The 16,058-nt window shown below is 36.8% G+C and overlaps 1 protein-coding gene across 8 annotated transcripts in view; it reads right to left on the bottom strand.

Annotated features, from left to right (window-relative positions):
* KCNT2 (potassium sodium-activated channel subfamily T member 2) overlaps positions 1 to 13,505 on the bottom strand; it is a 528,526-nt gene extending 515,021 nt beyond the window's left edge. For 5 of the 8 annotated variants that reach the window (XM_072648328.1, XM_072648323.1, XM_072648325.1 and 2 more), the window contains exon 1: positions 12,838 to 13,504. In XM_072648328.1, the coding sequence (XP_072504429.1) occupies positions 12,838 to 12,932 (95 nt within the window). In that variant the 5' untranslated portion in view covers positions 12,933 to 13,504. Of the gene's footprint in view, positions 1 to 12,837 lie in introns of all 8 variants that reach the window. The other 3 variants (XM_072648326.1, XM_072648327.1, XM_072648322.1) reach the window with 2 other exon arrangements.
* Positions 13,506 to 16,058: the final 2,553 nt, after the last annotated feature.

Raw genomic sequence — 16,058 nt, 5'->3', positions numbered from 1 at the left:
TAGGCTCATTAATGGGTGGGAAAGATCTTCAAATTAAGCAAAAATACATTAACAATACATCCCCAAACCTTAGAATGTTCTTTCTCACTTCCACCTTGTAATCCCTGCCTCCTTTAAGCCTCAGCCACTTCCTACATGACACCTTTTCTGATCCCTCATTTTTCTTATTTCCACCCCTGTCTCTCTCTTCCCCCCATCCTCACCAGTATATATTTTCTTTGAGATAACATTGTACAATGTGGACAAAGTCAGTTTCAGAATAAGGAAGGTCTGGATTCAAACTTTGCCTCTGATACATATTAGCTGTGTGAGATTAAGAAATGTTTTGTATTTATTTTCACTTAATCTCTGCCTCTTTCCTCAACTGCTAAAATGGGGATGTTAACAGCCTACCTTGAAAGATTGTCATGAGAATCAAACAATATTTTTAAACTGCTCAGCAAAGTGGTGAGTACATAGGTGATATCTAAATGCTTATCCTTTTGCCTTGCCTCCCTCTGTATCCACTCAATCCCCCCAGTAGAATGTAAACTCCTCTAAGGAAGGGACTGTTTAATTTTTAATTTTGTATCACCCCAATATCTAGAACAGTGCCTTTGCATATAGTAGGAACTTGATAAATGCTTGTTAAATTATTTACATATACAAACACATTACATACACATGCATATCATATAACTGTTAAGCCTACCAAATACAACTTATCTACCAGGCATGAAAAATAATGACCTACATGTCCTGAAGAATTATCCTTTGATTTACTTGATAAAGATGGAGGAATTTTGAGGTATTTCCTTTTAAAATTGGGAATCTCACTTAAATTAAATAAAAAAAATGAAATCATTAAAAAAAAACAACTACCCACCTCCTGGTAGAAAGGTGATGGATACAAGATACATGATGAAAATATACTTCTTTGTTAAAGCAAGAAAATATGTGGATTTATTTTGGGTGGTGGGCAAGCCTTCTTTGATACAAGGGTTTTGGTTTATTTTCTGTTTTGTTTAGTTTTGTTTTCAGGGAAAGGATTTGGGGAGAAGAGATGATCATGTGATATGGATGAAGCATTTAAAAACACAACACAGAACAGAGGGAAATTCAGAGGGGCATATGAACAAGCAGGGCAGCTTTGAAATTAACATACTGAATTTATTATATACTTTTAAAAAGAGACAAGCTGTTCATAATGCTGTTTATAGTAAAGATTCACAGTTTCATATGCAATCCTTTTTTCTGTTCTTTGTACAGAAATGTTCATGTTTGTGTTTGTTAAATACAGAATAACAAAAAGTAATTTCTTAAAAGTAATTTAAATCAAGTTTTGATAGTTGTTGACAGAGGCAGTCCTCTATCCACTATGCCATACTGTTTCATCTTACTTTTAGTAAAAACAATTTTAGCTTTTATAATTTAAAGTACACAAATGGAAGATTTTAGCAGGTTATTCAATTCTTTCATGTACCTATACGGCTTAGAGGAAAAAATGAGTTTAAATCCCACTTGCTGTTAGACCCTAGGCATATCACTTAACCTCTTTGAGTTCAAGTTCCCTGATCTATAAAACAGGGTTAATTATAGTACCTATGTTATAAGGTTGTTGGGAGGATCATATGAAATGCACATTTTAAGTACTTAAAGTGCTCTGCAAACCTTATAAAGTGATATATAGTGTGTCCCAAAATTATTAGTGGTTTTAAGCTTTAACAGATGGATTAAAACATAATCTTCAGCTATTAAAGCTTAAAACAAAACATGAGCGATGATGATGATGATGTGATGATGGTGATGATGTCGATGATGATGATGATGAGTGATCTAATTTATAGACATTTACCCCAGGGATGCAGCTCCCAAGCCTTTATGCCATCTCATTTTCTGCCCACTTCACCCCATAAATCCTCCTAAGGGAGATCACATTGAATGGATATCACTGGAGCACACAGATTGCCCTTACCTTATCATTGTTCTTACCATATGAATGGTTCACCTTCTTGCTCAGTCATGTGCCTGCCTTTCTAATGATATCCTTTTCAATCCTTTCTTTGTGCCATTCTTACTTGGTAATGTGTTATAGACCATTCATGCCTATCATGCACCTCTCAATTGCCCTCTCAGCAGGTATCACCTTTTTTCAACAACACAAGATGAATGAAAGAATATTGTTGCTAAAAAGTTAAGATTTTTATTTCAGGGGAAAGCTTTTATTTCAGGGGGTTATTAAAAACAATGTCCAGTTTTCCTAGGCAATTCAGACCATTCTCCTGTTTATTTCTATGTCCAGCTCATTTGTTTGGGAAGAATATGATAGTAATTTGGTAAAGATGTTTTCAATTAACCAAAAATAGCATTTCTATAAATGAAAATTATTAATTACAAAACAGATAAAATATTCTTCTGATTCAGTAGTTCTGTATTTTTTTTTCTTAGATACAAAATGAAAAACATGAACCAGATCAAGGTTCTTTCCAATTTTATTTGTATATGCCAAAAAACTGTCCTGAGATTTATATTATCTTAAATTCTACATAGAGTAAAAGCTACTCCCACTTTCCCACCCTTAAATATTTTTAAGTTGTTAATTAGCTTAATTATATTTATTCCATGACCATGTAGGCCTTCTAATGACTTGGTTTAAGATAAACTTCCCATTCTTTTTAAAATGTTATTTATCAGAAACGAAGCATGTCATTCAAATACTATAATGGAAGCACTTGGCATATAGCAATCTGGTTTGCAATTTTGCCATTGATAAATGCACTTATTTTTCTGCAAAAAAGATGATGATGATGATAAATATTTTAAGCCTGTTATTACTTATAGTTAATATCCGTGGGTATGACTCTTCTGGGAAAAAACTTTGGAATTATAAAAAAAAGATGTTACTAAATAGTATGTACTCTTTGATCTAGCTATATCATAGCTAGGTCTACATCAAAAAGAAATAAAAGAAAAAAAAGGTAATTAATGCAAAATATATTTGTACTTAATGTAAAAATATAGCTTGTTTTGTGATGGCAAAAATTGGAAACTAAGGGGGTGATCATAAATTGAGGAATTGTAGAAGAAATTGTGATATTTGAATGTGGAGTATTATTATAGTATAAGAAATGGTGATTTCAAAAAGACATGGGAAGATTTCTATAAACTGATGCAGCATGAAGCAAGCAGAATCTGAGGAGAAATTTATAGTATAATATCAATATTACAAAAATGAACAATTTTGAGGACTTATACAAGCAGATGAAGAATGTAATAAGCAGACCCAGGGAAACAATTTATAAAACAACTAACATTAAAAATAAATTACTTTGAAAACTCTAAGAACTATGATCAATGTAACAACCATACACAATTCCAAAGGACCAATGATGAAACATGGTAACCCTTACAGAGAGAAGTAAAGGATTTAAGATGTAGCCTAACCTATGAATAGATTGTGTATGTATGTGTGTGTGTGTGAGTGTGAGTGTGTGAGTGTGTGTGTGTGTGTGTGTGTGTATACATTCACAGTCACTGGGGGGACTAGTTTTGCTTAACTCTGCAAATTTTTTTCTTACAATTTTTTTTCTTTTCAACCAATAAAGAGAAGGAGAGAAAACAAATCTTTGTTCATTTTGTTTAAAAACAGGTGGAATTTTGACATATGTGAAATGTTCCATGCACTTTCAGATGAGGTCATCATATTATAAGTTTTATCTCAACTGTTTTACTATTTATAAGCAAGTTGTCATGCAATAATATGTATATTTGTTGTAAGATAAAAACAAATATATCAATGAAACTTTAAAAAAATTTAATATAGCTAACTATATATACACACATACATACACACACATACACATATATATGCATATATGTGTGCATTTTTCTAACTATTTAAAATCATTATTTGGGGAAAATGTGTATTATCATTCATTCAGAAAGAAAAGGTAAAGACCAAAAAGAAATTTACTAATGAAAGGAGTTTAAAAACAGGTCAAAATCAACTAAAAAAAGAAGAAAGGGAAAGCAACTAGCACTCTGAAAAGCAACGTTCCTCTACACTAAAAAAAAGGAATTATACCTAAGAAAAGTATCAGAATTACTACCTTTTTTAAAAAAAAAGATATAACTTTTTGTATTTACTAATGTTACTGTATGAAATAGCTATAGAACATTAAAATAGATTTCGTTTCCCCTATACAATATCAAAATAAGAAGAAAAAATTACCAAAAATCTGTTACTTATAATAACAATTATGAATGCAGTGAATTCTTCTTTAAAATAAAAAGTTCCAGAATGGATCAAAACCAAAATTAATCAATAAAGCTTTAGTAAGTACCTTTTGTATTAAGATTAAGAAGTGGTCTATCTAAAGCCATGGAATTAAAGTTTTAAAAAGCAAAAATACATTAATGACATCTCGTATAGTAGAATTCACAGATCATAATTTATATATAAAAGTCTTATCCCCCTACTATATTATAAACTTTCAGAGCAAGGATCACATTTCCTTCATCTTTGTGTTCCACAGATTGCCCACCCCATCAATATAGTTGATCAATTTATGTTTGCAAAATAAATGAATGGATGTCATTATTAATATATCTGAAGACCAAAATACACATCAGGATAAAGAAGAGAAATCCAATCATTCAAGTCTTTCCATGTATATGGACTATATCTTTTTTGACAGACAAAATGCTTGAATAATTTCATGGAATTTTTTTTTTTGCTTTTCTTGTAGATCTTTAAACATCATGTGTATATGCACATATATATGAGTGTGAGTGTATTCAATACATGCATAAACATGGGTATGCACATACACATGTTCATATGTGTGTGCATACACACAAGAATATAGAAAACATGACAAGCTCTGGCCTATAGCAAGTATTCATAATAACAGTACACGAGCCACAAATGGCATAAGAGATGATTTTGCACAACATGGAAAGAACTAACCATAGAAAAAATTATAAAGTTGGATGAAAATCTTTAATACCTTTTACCTCAGCTCTCAGTACCTTTCTTCCCTCTTGTTATGCCTTCCTCTCATTCTCTACCTAGTCTCACATTTCTTTATGCTACCTCTCTACTAGCTCCTATCAACATTGTAACTAGTAATTAACAGACTGCCTGATAACAAGATCTGAGAGCTTGATAATCAAGTGATAGCTCCATTTTTAAAAGGAGACTCAAATTGGAGAGAAAGAATATTCACCCAGCTGCCCTTAAAGGAAATTTCCTTGTGAGTATCTATAAAAGGTCTCCACAGGCCATTCAGAGCACTGTGTCCCTATTCTTGCTTTACTGGAAATAGATAAATGAACTTCGAAAAGGATACCAGTCTCTTCTAGAATGATGCCAACCTCCCCAAAGATGGTAAATGTTCACTACCCAATGGATTTACATTGTAAGAGAGATTTTCCAAATGAATACCTTAATTAACCAAGAGAGCAGACTAAATACAAACAGAAGGGTTTATCTCATTGAAGTTTGTTACATGAACTTGAATTAAACCTAATTTTGAAGGGAGAAGTAATAAAATTAATTAAGCCATAAGAATTTCTTGAAAAATTGCAGAAGTTCAAATTTACAAGAATACAAGTCATTCCCCAGTTGATAAACGGTAAAAAGATATGAACAGGCAGTTTTCAGAGGAAGAAATTAAAGCTATCTATAGTCATATGAAAAAAAATGCTATAAATCACTATTGATTAGAGAGATGCAAATCAAAACAACTCTTGAGGTACCACATCACACCTATCAGATTGATTAACATGACAAAACAGGAAAATGATAAATATTGGAGAAGATGTGAGAGAGTTGGAACACTAATTCATTGTTGGTGGAGCTGTGAGCTGATCCAACCATTCTGGAGGACAATTTGGGACTATGCCCAAAGTACTACAAAAATGTGCATACCCTTCGACTCAGAGATACTTTTTCTAGGGCTGTATCCCAAAGAGATTGTAAAAATGGGAAAAGGTCCCGCATATACAAAAATATTTATAGCAGCTCTTTTTGTGGTGTTCAAGAACTGGAAATCGAGAGACTGTCCATCAATTGAGGAATGGCATACAAATTGTGGTATATGAATGTAATGGAATACTATTGTACTATAAAAAATGATGAACGGGAGACTTCAGAAAAACCTGGAAAGACTTATACAAACTGATGCTGAGTGAAATGAGTAGAACCTGAAGAACATTATACACAGTAACAGCCACAATATGTAAAGACTGTTTCTGATAGACTTAACCCTTCACAGCAATGCAAGGACCTAAAACATTCCCAAAAGACTCTTGAGGCAAAATGTCATCCACATTCAGAGAAAGAACTACGGAATTGGAATGCAGAATGAAGCAGACTGTTTTCTCTTGTGTTATGTTTTGGTTTGGTTTGACTTTTCTCATGGCTTGTCCCATTCATTTTAACTCTTCTATGAAAAATGACTAATGTGAAAATATATTTAATAAGAATGCATGTGTAGAAACCCTCCAAAAAAAAGAAAAGGAAAAATTGCATTGGTTCTAAACCTTTTTCTTCCATCCACTTACATTACACCCTCTTCCTACTTCTCTCTCCCTATCAGTGGAAGACCTTAACACGAGCTTCATTAAAAAAATTAAAGCTGTATATCAGAAACTTCCACTCCGATCCAATTCCATACTTCAAATTACCTCAACATCAAGCCCCATTCTTTCCAGTTTTGTTCAGGCCTAAAGAATAAGGAAGCCCTTCTCCTTGCCAACACTTATCTCTCTTCTCAACACATGATCCCTACCTCTCCTATCTCTTTGGCCCTTTCATTATATATCTTCAGTCACTTATTCATTGACTCATTCCCTACAGCTTACCAAAATGTGTGAATCTCCCTCCATTCTTAAAAATATTCACTTGTCCTATCACTGAATCAATCTATTCCCCTCTATGACCTCTTTGATCATAGAGAGAACACCTGGAGCAAAAAATGTCTATACTTAATGCTTCTATTTTCTCACTTTCCACACATTTCTCAGCTCTTTGCAACATGGCTTCCATCTCCATCAACATACTGAAATTGTTATCACCATGGTTACCAATAAACATTATTATTAAGACACTGAACTTAGTAATTATCAGCCTCTTGGTCCTCATTCTTTTGGTTTTTTTTACCTCCCAGGAACACTTGGACACTACTGACTATCTCACCTTGCATATTCACTACTCCCTCAACTTTGGTGGCATTGCTCTGATATAGTTACCTTCCTGCCATTCTGACAATTCTTTCTCATTCCCTTTTTCTAGATCATCATCCTTGTCCAGCCCCCTATACATGAATATTTCCCCAGACTCTTTCCTAACCTCTATTCAGTTCCCTCTTTATACTCTTAATGATCTCAACTCAACTTCCATCAAGGTACTCATCATCTCTACTAAGATTGACATATTTAGACCACATTTTTCTTCTGAACTCTAGTCCTAAATTAGCAATTAGCTACTAGACATCCCCACCTCTATGTCCCATAGGTATCTCAGATGTGACAAAGAAATCCTTAGTTTTCCTCCTGAATTTACCCCACTTCCTAACTTTCCCTATTTCTCTTTAAGCTACCACTTTTTTTTTCCATTTGTCTGAGTTCATAATAGAGGAGTCATTCTTGACTCCTGTGTCATGAAATCATAACAATTTTATCTCCACACCTTATTTCACATCCATCCCCTTCTTTCCATTCACTTGGCCACCACTTTACCTTAGTCCTTTATCATTTCCCATGTGTACTTTATGTTTTCTAATTAATCTCTTCTGTCCCTTTAAGCACCCCTATCCATCCTCTACACAACCTTCAGTTCAAAGTCTGGTCATGTAACTCCTCTGCTCAAGAAGCTTCTTTTTACTGCCTCTAGAGTAAAATTCAATCTTCTCAGTTCAGCATATAAAGCTCATACAGGACAGTATCTATGAAAATATAAAACTAAAAAGTATAGAAGTTTTCACAGAAACTTAGAGTCAAAACAATATTTAAAAATGGGTTAAAGATATATTCATCTTAGAGCAAGGAACTTCTCAAGCACTGGAAATTTGTCTCAATGTAGAAAACAAAAAATGGCTTGCTTTTTCTGAGGTTTGAGTAGACAGCTGCAGAATATCTTGGCATCTCTAGCTTCTCCAATGGAGTGAGGCTTCTAACTATGGGGTGCCTTTCATGCTATTTGCCTTGGAAAATAATAGTTACTTTAGGTATAAAAGGTGTAATTATAGCTTATTTTCCACTCTTGTTTCTCCTTTATTTTATTTATTCAATCAGTTGTTAAGTCTTGTAGTTTCTACCTAAGCATCTTTCATATCCATCACTCCAGTGATGTGACCATATCTCTCCAGTCATATGGTCACCATTTTAATTCAGTTCATCATCAAAATTCTCTGAGACTAGCTTCTGTATCTCGTATCTCTTAACGTATTGTCCACACAGCCATAAAAGTAATCTTTCTACAGTACAAGTTGGACCGTGCCACTTCCGTGGTCAATAACATACTAGGACTACCTAAGGTAAATTACCAACTACTAAGTTTAACAATTAAAGCTCTTCACAATCTGGGCCCAGTCTACATTTGAAACATTAGTTCATCTTGCCTTCCTTAGGCACTCTATTTTCCCTATTTAATGTTCCCTAATCTTGGCACTTCACGTTCCCACCTCTACATTTCACACAGGCCATCTCCTATATTGGTAACCACTCCTTTATCACCTCTACCTCTTAGCATCCAAAGCTTCCTCCAAAGTTTAATTTGTCCTTTTCTTTGGAAAGCTTTTCCTAAACCCCCTATTGAACTTGTTGGTATTCTCTCCTCAAATTATCATATATATATATATAAGGCTTGTTATTGTTCAGTCGTTGCAGTTGAGTCTGACTCTTTGTAATCCCATTTGGGATTTTTTGAGCAAAGACACTGGTGTGGTTTGCCTTTTCTGTCTCCAGATCACTTTACAGATGAGGAAACAGAGGCAAACAGGGTTAAGTAATTTGACCAGAGTCATATGACTAGTGAGTGTCCAAGGTCACATTTGAACTAAGGAAGATGAGTCTTCCCGACTTCGGAGCCACCACTCTATCCACTATGCTGCTTAGTTGCCTTTATATAGGAAGATAAGGAAGGAAGGAAGGAAGGAAGGAAGGAAGGAAGGAAGGAAGGAAGGAAGGAAGGAAGGAAGGAAGGAAGGAAGGAAGAAAGGAAGGAAGGAAGGAAGGAAGGAAGGAAGGAAGGAAGGAAGGAAAGAAGGAAAGAAAGAAAGAAAGAAAGAAAGAAAGAAAGAAAGAAAGAAAGAAAGAAAGAAAGAAAGAAAGAAAGAAAGAAAGAAAGAAAGAAAGAAAAAACTTTGTATCTCCCTTGTAGCATGTATCTCACTTAAAGACAGGAGAACCTTCTTAATTAAGTCCTTGTATTTCAGAAGCCTGATGCAATATCTGGAATTTTCACAAATGCTTATTAGATTGGGTTAAACTGGAAACTACCAGATCATCTGAATTTTCAAAACCACCCTCAATTTTACCTTAGAATCCTAGTCTATCTTTTCTTATACTCCACCTCAACCTGAAGTACCTTTCTTGACTCTTCACTCAGATGTAAAAACATAGCTTTACATCTGAGTAGAATGTGAGAAGCCAAGTGACATTTACTAAGACTAAAAGATAGCTGTGAGCTAGACTTTGGAAAACCTTAAATACATCCTTATTGCATTAGAACGATTATATTAGCAGCTTTGTGGAGCATGTACTATGGAGAAAAGATTAGATAAAGAGAGAACAGTGATTAGAAGGCTGTTATGGTAGCCTTAGCAAAGATAATGCAGGTCTGTCTGTAATATGAGTTGAGAAGAAAAGTAAATGCAAGAGTATCTTTAAGTAAAACTTATAAAGTTTTCCAAGTGACTAGATATGGAACAGGGAGACAAAAGATACCTCTAAGTTTTAAAGATAATAATAAAATCACATTTTGATTATGCTTTAAGGTTTATAAAATGCTTCCCCTTCAACAAACCTGTGGAGTAGGTAGGTATCACTACTCCCATTTTAAAGAAGAGCAATTCTGAGCATCCACCTCACCCTCATCATAGTGGCAATGTTGACAAAAACCAAAAATGACAGTAGTAGGGACTGCAGGGTAAAAAAACACTTCTGGTAGAACTGTGAATTGGTCCAACTATATTAGATCAATTGCTTAATTTTAAACTATTACTTTAAAAGAGCAGCTAGGTGATTCAGTGGATACAGTGTCAGGCCTGCAGTCAGAAAGAACCAAGTTCAAATCCAGGCTCAGACATTTACTAGCTGGGTGTTCCTGGGCAAATCACTTTCTTCATCTGTAAAATGAACTGAAGAAGGATATGGCAAACCACTACAGTATCTTTAACCAGAAAACCCTAAATGAGGTCACAAAAAGTCAGAGAGGACCAAAAATGACTAAACAAGAGGAACAAAAATTACTTTAAAAAGTTATTAAATTGCATATACTCTTTGACCCAGCAAAACTACTACTAGGGCTATACCACAAAGTACCTTTATCTATAAAAATATTTATAGCAGCTCTTTTTGTGATGGGAAAACTCTAGAAACTAAGTGGGTCCTTATCAATTGGAGAATGGCTGAACAAATTAGGAGACAGGAATGTAATAAAATATTTTGTGCCATAAAAAAAAAAAATGAGGAAAAAAGTGGTTTCAGAGAAACCTTGGGAAGACTTTATGAACTAATGCAGAGTAATGTAAGTAGAACCAAGAGACAATTTTTTTTATAATAACATTTCAAAGAAAAATAACTTTGAAAAAATGTAAAAATTCTCATCTATGCAATTACCAAACATGATTCCAAGGAGATGAAAATAATGTATACATCTCCCAACACAGTGTTGATATATTTGGGATACAGAATGAGGTATACATTTTTGGACATGACCAATGTAAGCATTTGTTTTGACTGTGTGAAAATAAATGCTTATTAACAGAGAAGGAGGAAGACAAAGAGGAGGAGAAGAGAAGAAAGAAAAGGAGGGGAAAGGAGAAGAAATAAGGGGGAGGGAGAAAAAAGGAGACTAGAGAGAAAGGGCAGAGGGGAGAAGAAAGGGGAGAACCAAGGACTTGTAACTTCAAGCAATTTCACTGCCCCCAATGCAGTTCAGCCTTTGACTGAGAATGACCTCCCTGTCCTACGATAAGATTTTCTAAATAAGATTTTCTAAAAATTTTTAAAGAAAAATTCAATTACTATTCAATTACATTCACTAAATCAGAAAAGTTAACTAATACATTTTGCAAAGATTTTCCTTAATAAGGAAACAGGTTGAAACAAAAATGTTTTTATGCTTAAATCTTAATCAGAAAAGCATATTAACCAGAACACCATATTCCTCAATCATTATGGTCAATATAGGGTTGGGTATAATTCAAACTTCAGTAATAGCTGTGTTTAGTCAAAAAGACCCAATTATATAAACAGAAGCATCATATAGTATGCTATTGCAGAAAAGTATTAGAGTGAGCATCAGAAAATGAGTGTGATATTGAGTAAGGCACTTAAACTCACTGAGCCTTAGTTTCCACATCTGTAAAAATGAGAGGGTGCTCTCTGAGGGTACCTTCCAGCTCCAAACCTCAGTGATTTCACAGCAACATCCATATTCCCTCAGAATACTGACAAGAATGAGAAGCAAAGTATGGAAGAATAACTGAGGTAATTTTACACATGTGCCAGAGTAGCAGGCTAGCAACCAGAGGAAAGGAACTAGGAGAGAAGGTAAAAGATAGGAAGAGATTTCAGAGAACAGAGTAAGGCCCAGGCTACCACCCACTGTTGGGGGTCAAAATTGGGCCAACAGATTTTCTAAAACTTTGAAAAAAAGCACAATAGAATTGAATTTCAATCAAATTGAGATTTCACTTTATTTCATTCCTTGACATGCATATATTATGACAAAGCAAGGAAATCTTTGTCTTCTGACACAAGAAATAACTTCCAGAAAATCCCATGTTCATCCAAGCATGACAAAGATAGGCTTTAACTCTGAGTAATAGGGACAAGATAGTCTAAGGGATTTTCCCAAGTCTTGAAGTATTTGAGTAATGCTTTACTAATGTCTCAGGAGTTTGTTTCTGAAAGTTTACACTTCAAACTTTTCAAATACACCCACCACTAATCTGAGAAATACAGATTTTAATAATGTTACATAAATACTGTTCATAGCACTCTAAATATCCAATTATCTACCAAAGGACTTTCTATTGAAAACATCCTTTTATTAAAAAAAAAAAAAAGCTAATGAATACCTATGGACACTTAAACTAATTTTCCTACCCGTGTAAAATGTCCACATAGCGTCAATTTATCACAAGGAAACTAGGTACCTAAGGCAACCCTGACACAGGCGATAAAATAGGTGCATGACAGCAGGAAGTTTCTAAGATGGGGTTTTCAATCTACATTAAGTCAGGCTGGATCCGTCGTTGAATTTCAGTACAGACATTTAGGGGGAAAAAATTCAAAAAAAGATTTAGCATTAGTTGCAGCATGTCAGTCGGATGTGCAGAAAACGCTACACAATGTTATAGATAGCCAAGAATATAAATAACAGAATAAGCACTTTTTCTTCACTTTGCTTTATAAATTATATTAAAATTTCATTATATCCAGGAAAACTAAAAAAAAAGAAAAAGTCCTTAATATTAAATGCTCCATCCAGTCAAAATGGAGAATCTAATCATGGATTTTTGCCCCCTCCCCCAATTTCCTTGTTCTCCCTCTTGGCTCTCCCTCAGACAGCGCCGATTCTTCTCCAGCTGTGTTTGCAGAACATAGGTGCACGGGGCCACTCACCTGTCGTCGTTCTGCCACCCTTGGTCCCCTAGCAGCAAATCCCGAAACCTGTATCTTGGGGGCAAAGGGGGAACCTCGCTCTCCAAGTCAACCATCCTTTTCCAGCCAAAGGGAAAAAATAAAATAAAATTAAAGGGGGAAAAAAAACAGAAGGGAGAGGGGGAAAAATAAAAGGAAAATGTCTAACAAGAGAGGATGAAGGGGAGTGGGGGGCGGGCGGCAATAGTCACCCGCCGGAAGCCTGGACTGAGAGGGAGCAGGGCAGGTTCCTCGAAATCGAGGGTAGGATGGGGGTGATGCAGCCCAAGCCCAGGGGCGAAGTGGGACTCTAGCGAGAAGCAGCCAGCCCTCCTAGCAGCCCCCGGGCTCGGGCTTGGCGCAGCCTCTGGCAAACAGGACCAGGGGCGAGGTGAGAGTACAAAAGTTAGTTGTGGGGGGCTGGCGTGCAGCAGAGGGGAGATGGGGAAGGGTAGGGGCGGGGCTGGGAGGGGAAGCACTTCGGGGAGCAGCAGGTGAGCTCCCCTCCACCGCTCGCCTGCGGCTCCCAGCTGCAATTCCCCCGGGCCGGCCCGGCCGGAGCTCTAGCTCAGGCTCAGCGCAGCTGGTAGGGGAGTCTGGCTGGGGAGGGGGAAGCTATTTTTTGAGTCGCGGCTACGCCGCCAAGCCCTAGCTCCCCGCAAATGTCATTTGGAGCTGCCGCTGGAGCCCCCACCAATGAAATTTTTTCTCATTAGCATAAATCAGTGACGGCACTGGAGGCTTCTCGGGGACAGCCAATGGAAGGGAGCTCATTAGCAGATTCCCGGGCAGCAGTCCCAAGGGAGGGGTGGGAGCAGCCCGCCCACGCGACTGATTGCTGGGCCTGGGGTCTTTTTTCTATGCCTCTGGGTACCTCCCTTTATTTCCATCCCGCCTAGGTGGGCGGAAGGAAAACTGCTTTCCCTGCTTGAGGGAATCCCCTTTTATCCCAAAGGGATTCCCCGTTTTCCCTCCCCTAATTCTAGAGGCTGTGAGGAGTTTCCCTCGCCCCTGGGAACAGAATACGCACCTTTTGTGCCACATAGAAGGTTGAACCAATTCAAAACCAACCGAGAGTTGTTATGAGGATTAAACAGCATAATAAACATTAAAATGCTTTAACAAATATTGAGGTCTGTATGAGTGCACCGTGATATTGTGAAGTTGGGCGGTGATAATAATGACTGTGGTTTTTCTAGAGAGCTTTGAAAATTTTGTTTTTCCCTTTATTTGTTCCTTTGAGTCTCACAACAACTACAGGGATATTATCTCTATTTTATGAACGTGAAAAGTGAGGCTCAGAGACATTAAGTGATTCACCCATGGTCACCCTAGTGGAGTCTGAGGATTTCTTACAATCCTGCCTCACAGGTTTTATTGACCTGTCTTGGTGTGCAGGATTTCTTCTCTGTGCTAGTTGGATAATGTGAGGATTTTGGCAATAAGGAATTGAATCCAACAGTTATGCAGTGCCTACTACGTGCCAGATAACGTCCTAGGTGCTGGAAACACAAACATGCCACCATTCTTATGATGGCAGATCTATGTAAGGGACTTTAGAGGCTATCTAGTCCAATTTGAGGAAACTGAGGAGGAGGGGAGGGTTAGATGCTATGCCTAAATTCACACAAGTGGTAACTAAACTTCAGAGGCCAAATTGGAACCTGTGTCCTCTCAGGATAGAGTGTTTTCTCCATCAGGGTGCAGATTAATGCAAGATTACATTTACTGGGATAATAATCGCTAACAATGCAATGGATTAGACATGAGATCATCCGTCCTTCAGATTGTTTCCTCCAATACATAGGTTTGGGATCACTTGAAGCCTGTAGGAATAGGGATTGGACCTGTGATTTCATTGATAAAGGCAATTCTCAATTGAGGAAATTGCTTCTACCACTGAAATTTGGCACCTTTTCATCGAAATATAATCTTAGAAAGTTGCCTAGAGTTCTGAGAAGTAAAGTGACTTGCCCAGCTTCACCACACTGGCAGTGTGTGTGTGTGTGTGTGTGTGTGTGTGTGTGTGTGTGTGTGTGTGTGTGTGTGTGTGTGTGTGCTGAACCTAGATCTTCCTAGTTTCAAGGGCAGTTCTCCATTTACTACACTTTGCTGCCTCTCTTAAACAATGAAGGGAGAGGAACATCAATCACCTACTTCATTACTCTTCACCAATGGGGCCAGAGTAAAGACAGCCAACCTCTCAACTCATTTGTTCATAACAATGGTTTGCACACTGAGGGTATGCAGTGATATTTTTAAAACGTACTTTAAACAAAAATTAAAGTCTGGTTGCTGGGTAGAAGGGGGTTTTATACTATTAGTGGTATAGTGACAGCATTGAGTTACCGCTGGCAGATTAGACAGTAAATGTGATGGCCCACCCAAGTTGGCCATTTGTATCAAGTTTTTAATTCAAAGCTAAAGCTAGCAGGGAGCTGAATCCTTGACCCTAGCTAAGAAGGCCTCTCTCCGGAGGATTTTTTGAAAGGCCTGATTTGTAACAAAACCTGTCTTACATTCTGAGCATTCCCAGCAACATGAATAGAATCTGTTGTATTTTAGCAACAGTGAAAAGAGAAAGCAATAGAGAACAAGGAGAAAGGCAGAACATCAGATTCAACACAGGGATTAAATCTCCAACTAGCGGGTAAGGAACAAAGAGAAAAGGTGGATGGGAGATTTGTGAAGGTGTTCCTACAATTGATCTAATTCCACCAAGATCCCTGATGGTTTTGTCAGAAATAGAGCCTGCCTGCTACATGCCTAGTTCATGAGTATAACATACAAAGGAACCTGCCTATCTAGAAATGTAGGTAAAGCCTGAGGTACAGTAATAGTAATTAAACAGTAATAATAAGTGCCCTTCTCACTTTCCTCCTTGTTCATTAAGTTCATATAGTTCCTCAACTGACACATCATTTTTGGCCTCACTTTCAGTGCTAACCCTAGCTCCACTGCTCTCTCTTCTGCACTGTCACTGGGGAAATTTAACGACTTGTTTATCAGGAGCTAGAATTTAAGGAAGATTCATTTAGGATCTGTGCCATAGTGAATAGTCAACCTGCATCCTGTCATCCCTCCACAACTCCAGAACCACTGTCCACACTTAAAATTAGCTGACTCAGAAAGTTCATCTCTCATTCCTAATGGTCTCTCCCGTTAATCTTAAATCCGTGATTATCACAAATGCTCCAAATCCT

Source organism: Notamacropus eugenii, chromosome 2 (genome assembly GCF_028372415.1).
Source record: "Notamacropus eugenii isolate mMacEug1 chromosome 2, mMacEug1.pri_v2, whole genome shotgun sequence".
Taxonomy (NCBI): Eukaryota; Metazoa; Chordata; class Mammalia; order Diprotodontia; family Macropodidae; genus Notamacropus; species Notamacropus eugenii.
This window is presented reverse-complemented; position numbering and strand designations above follow the sequence as displayed.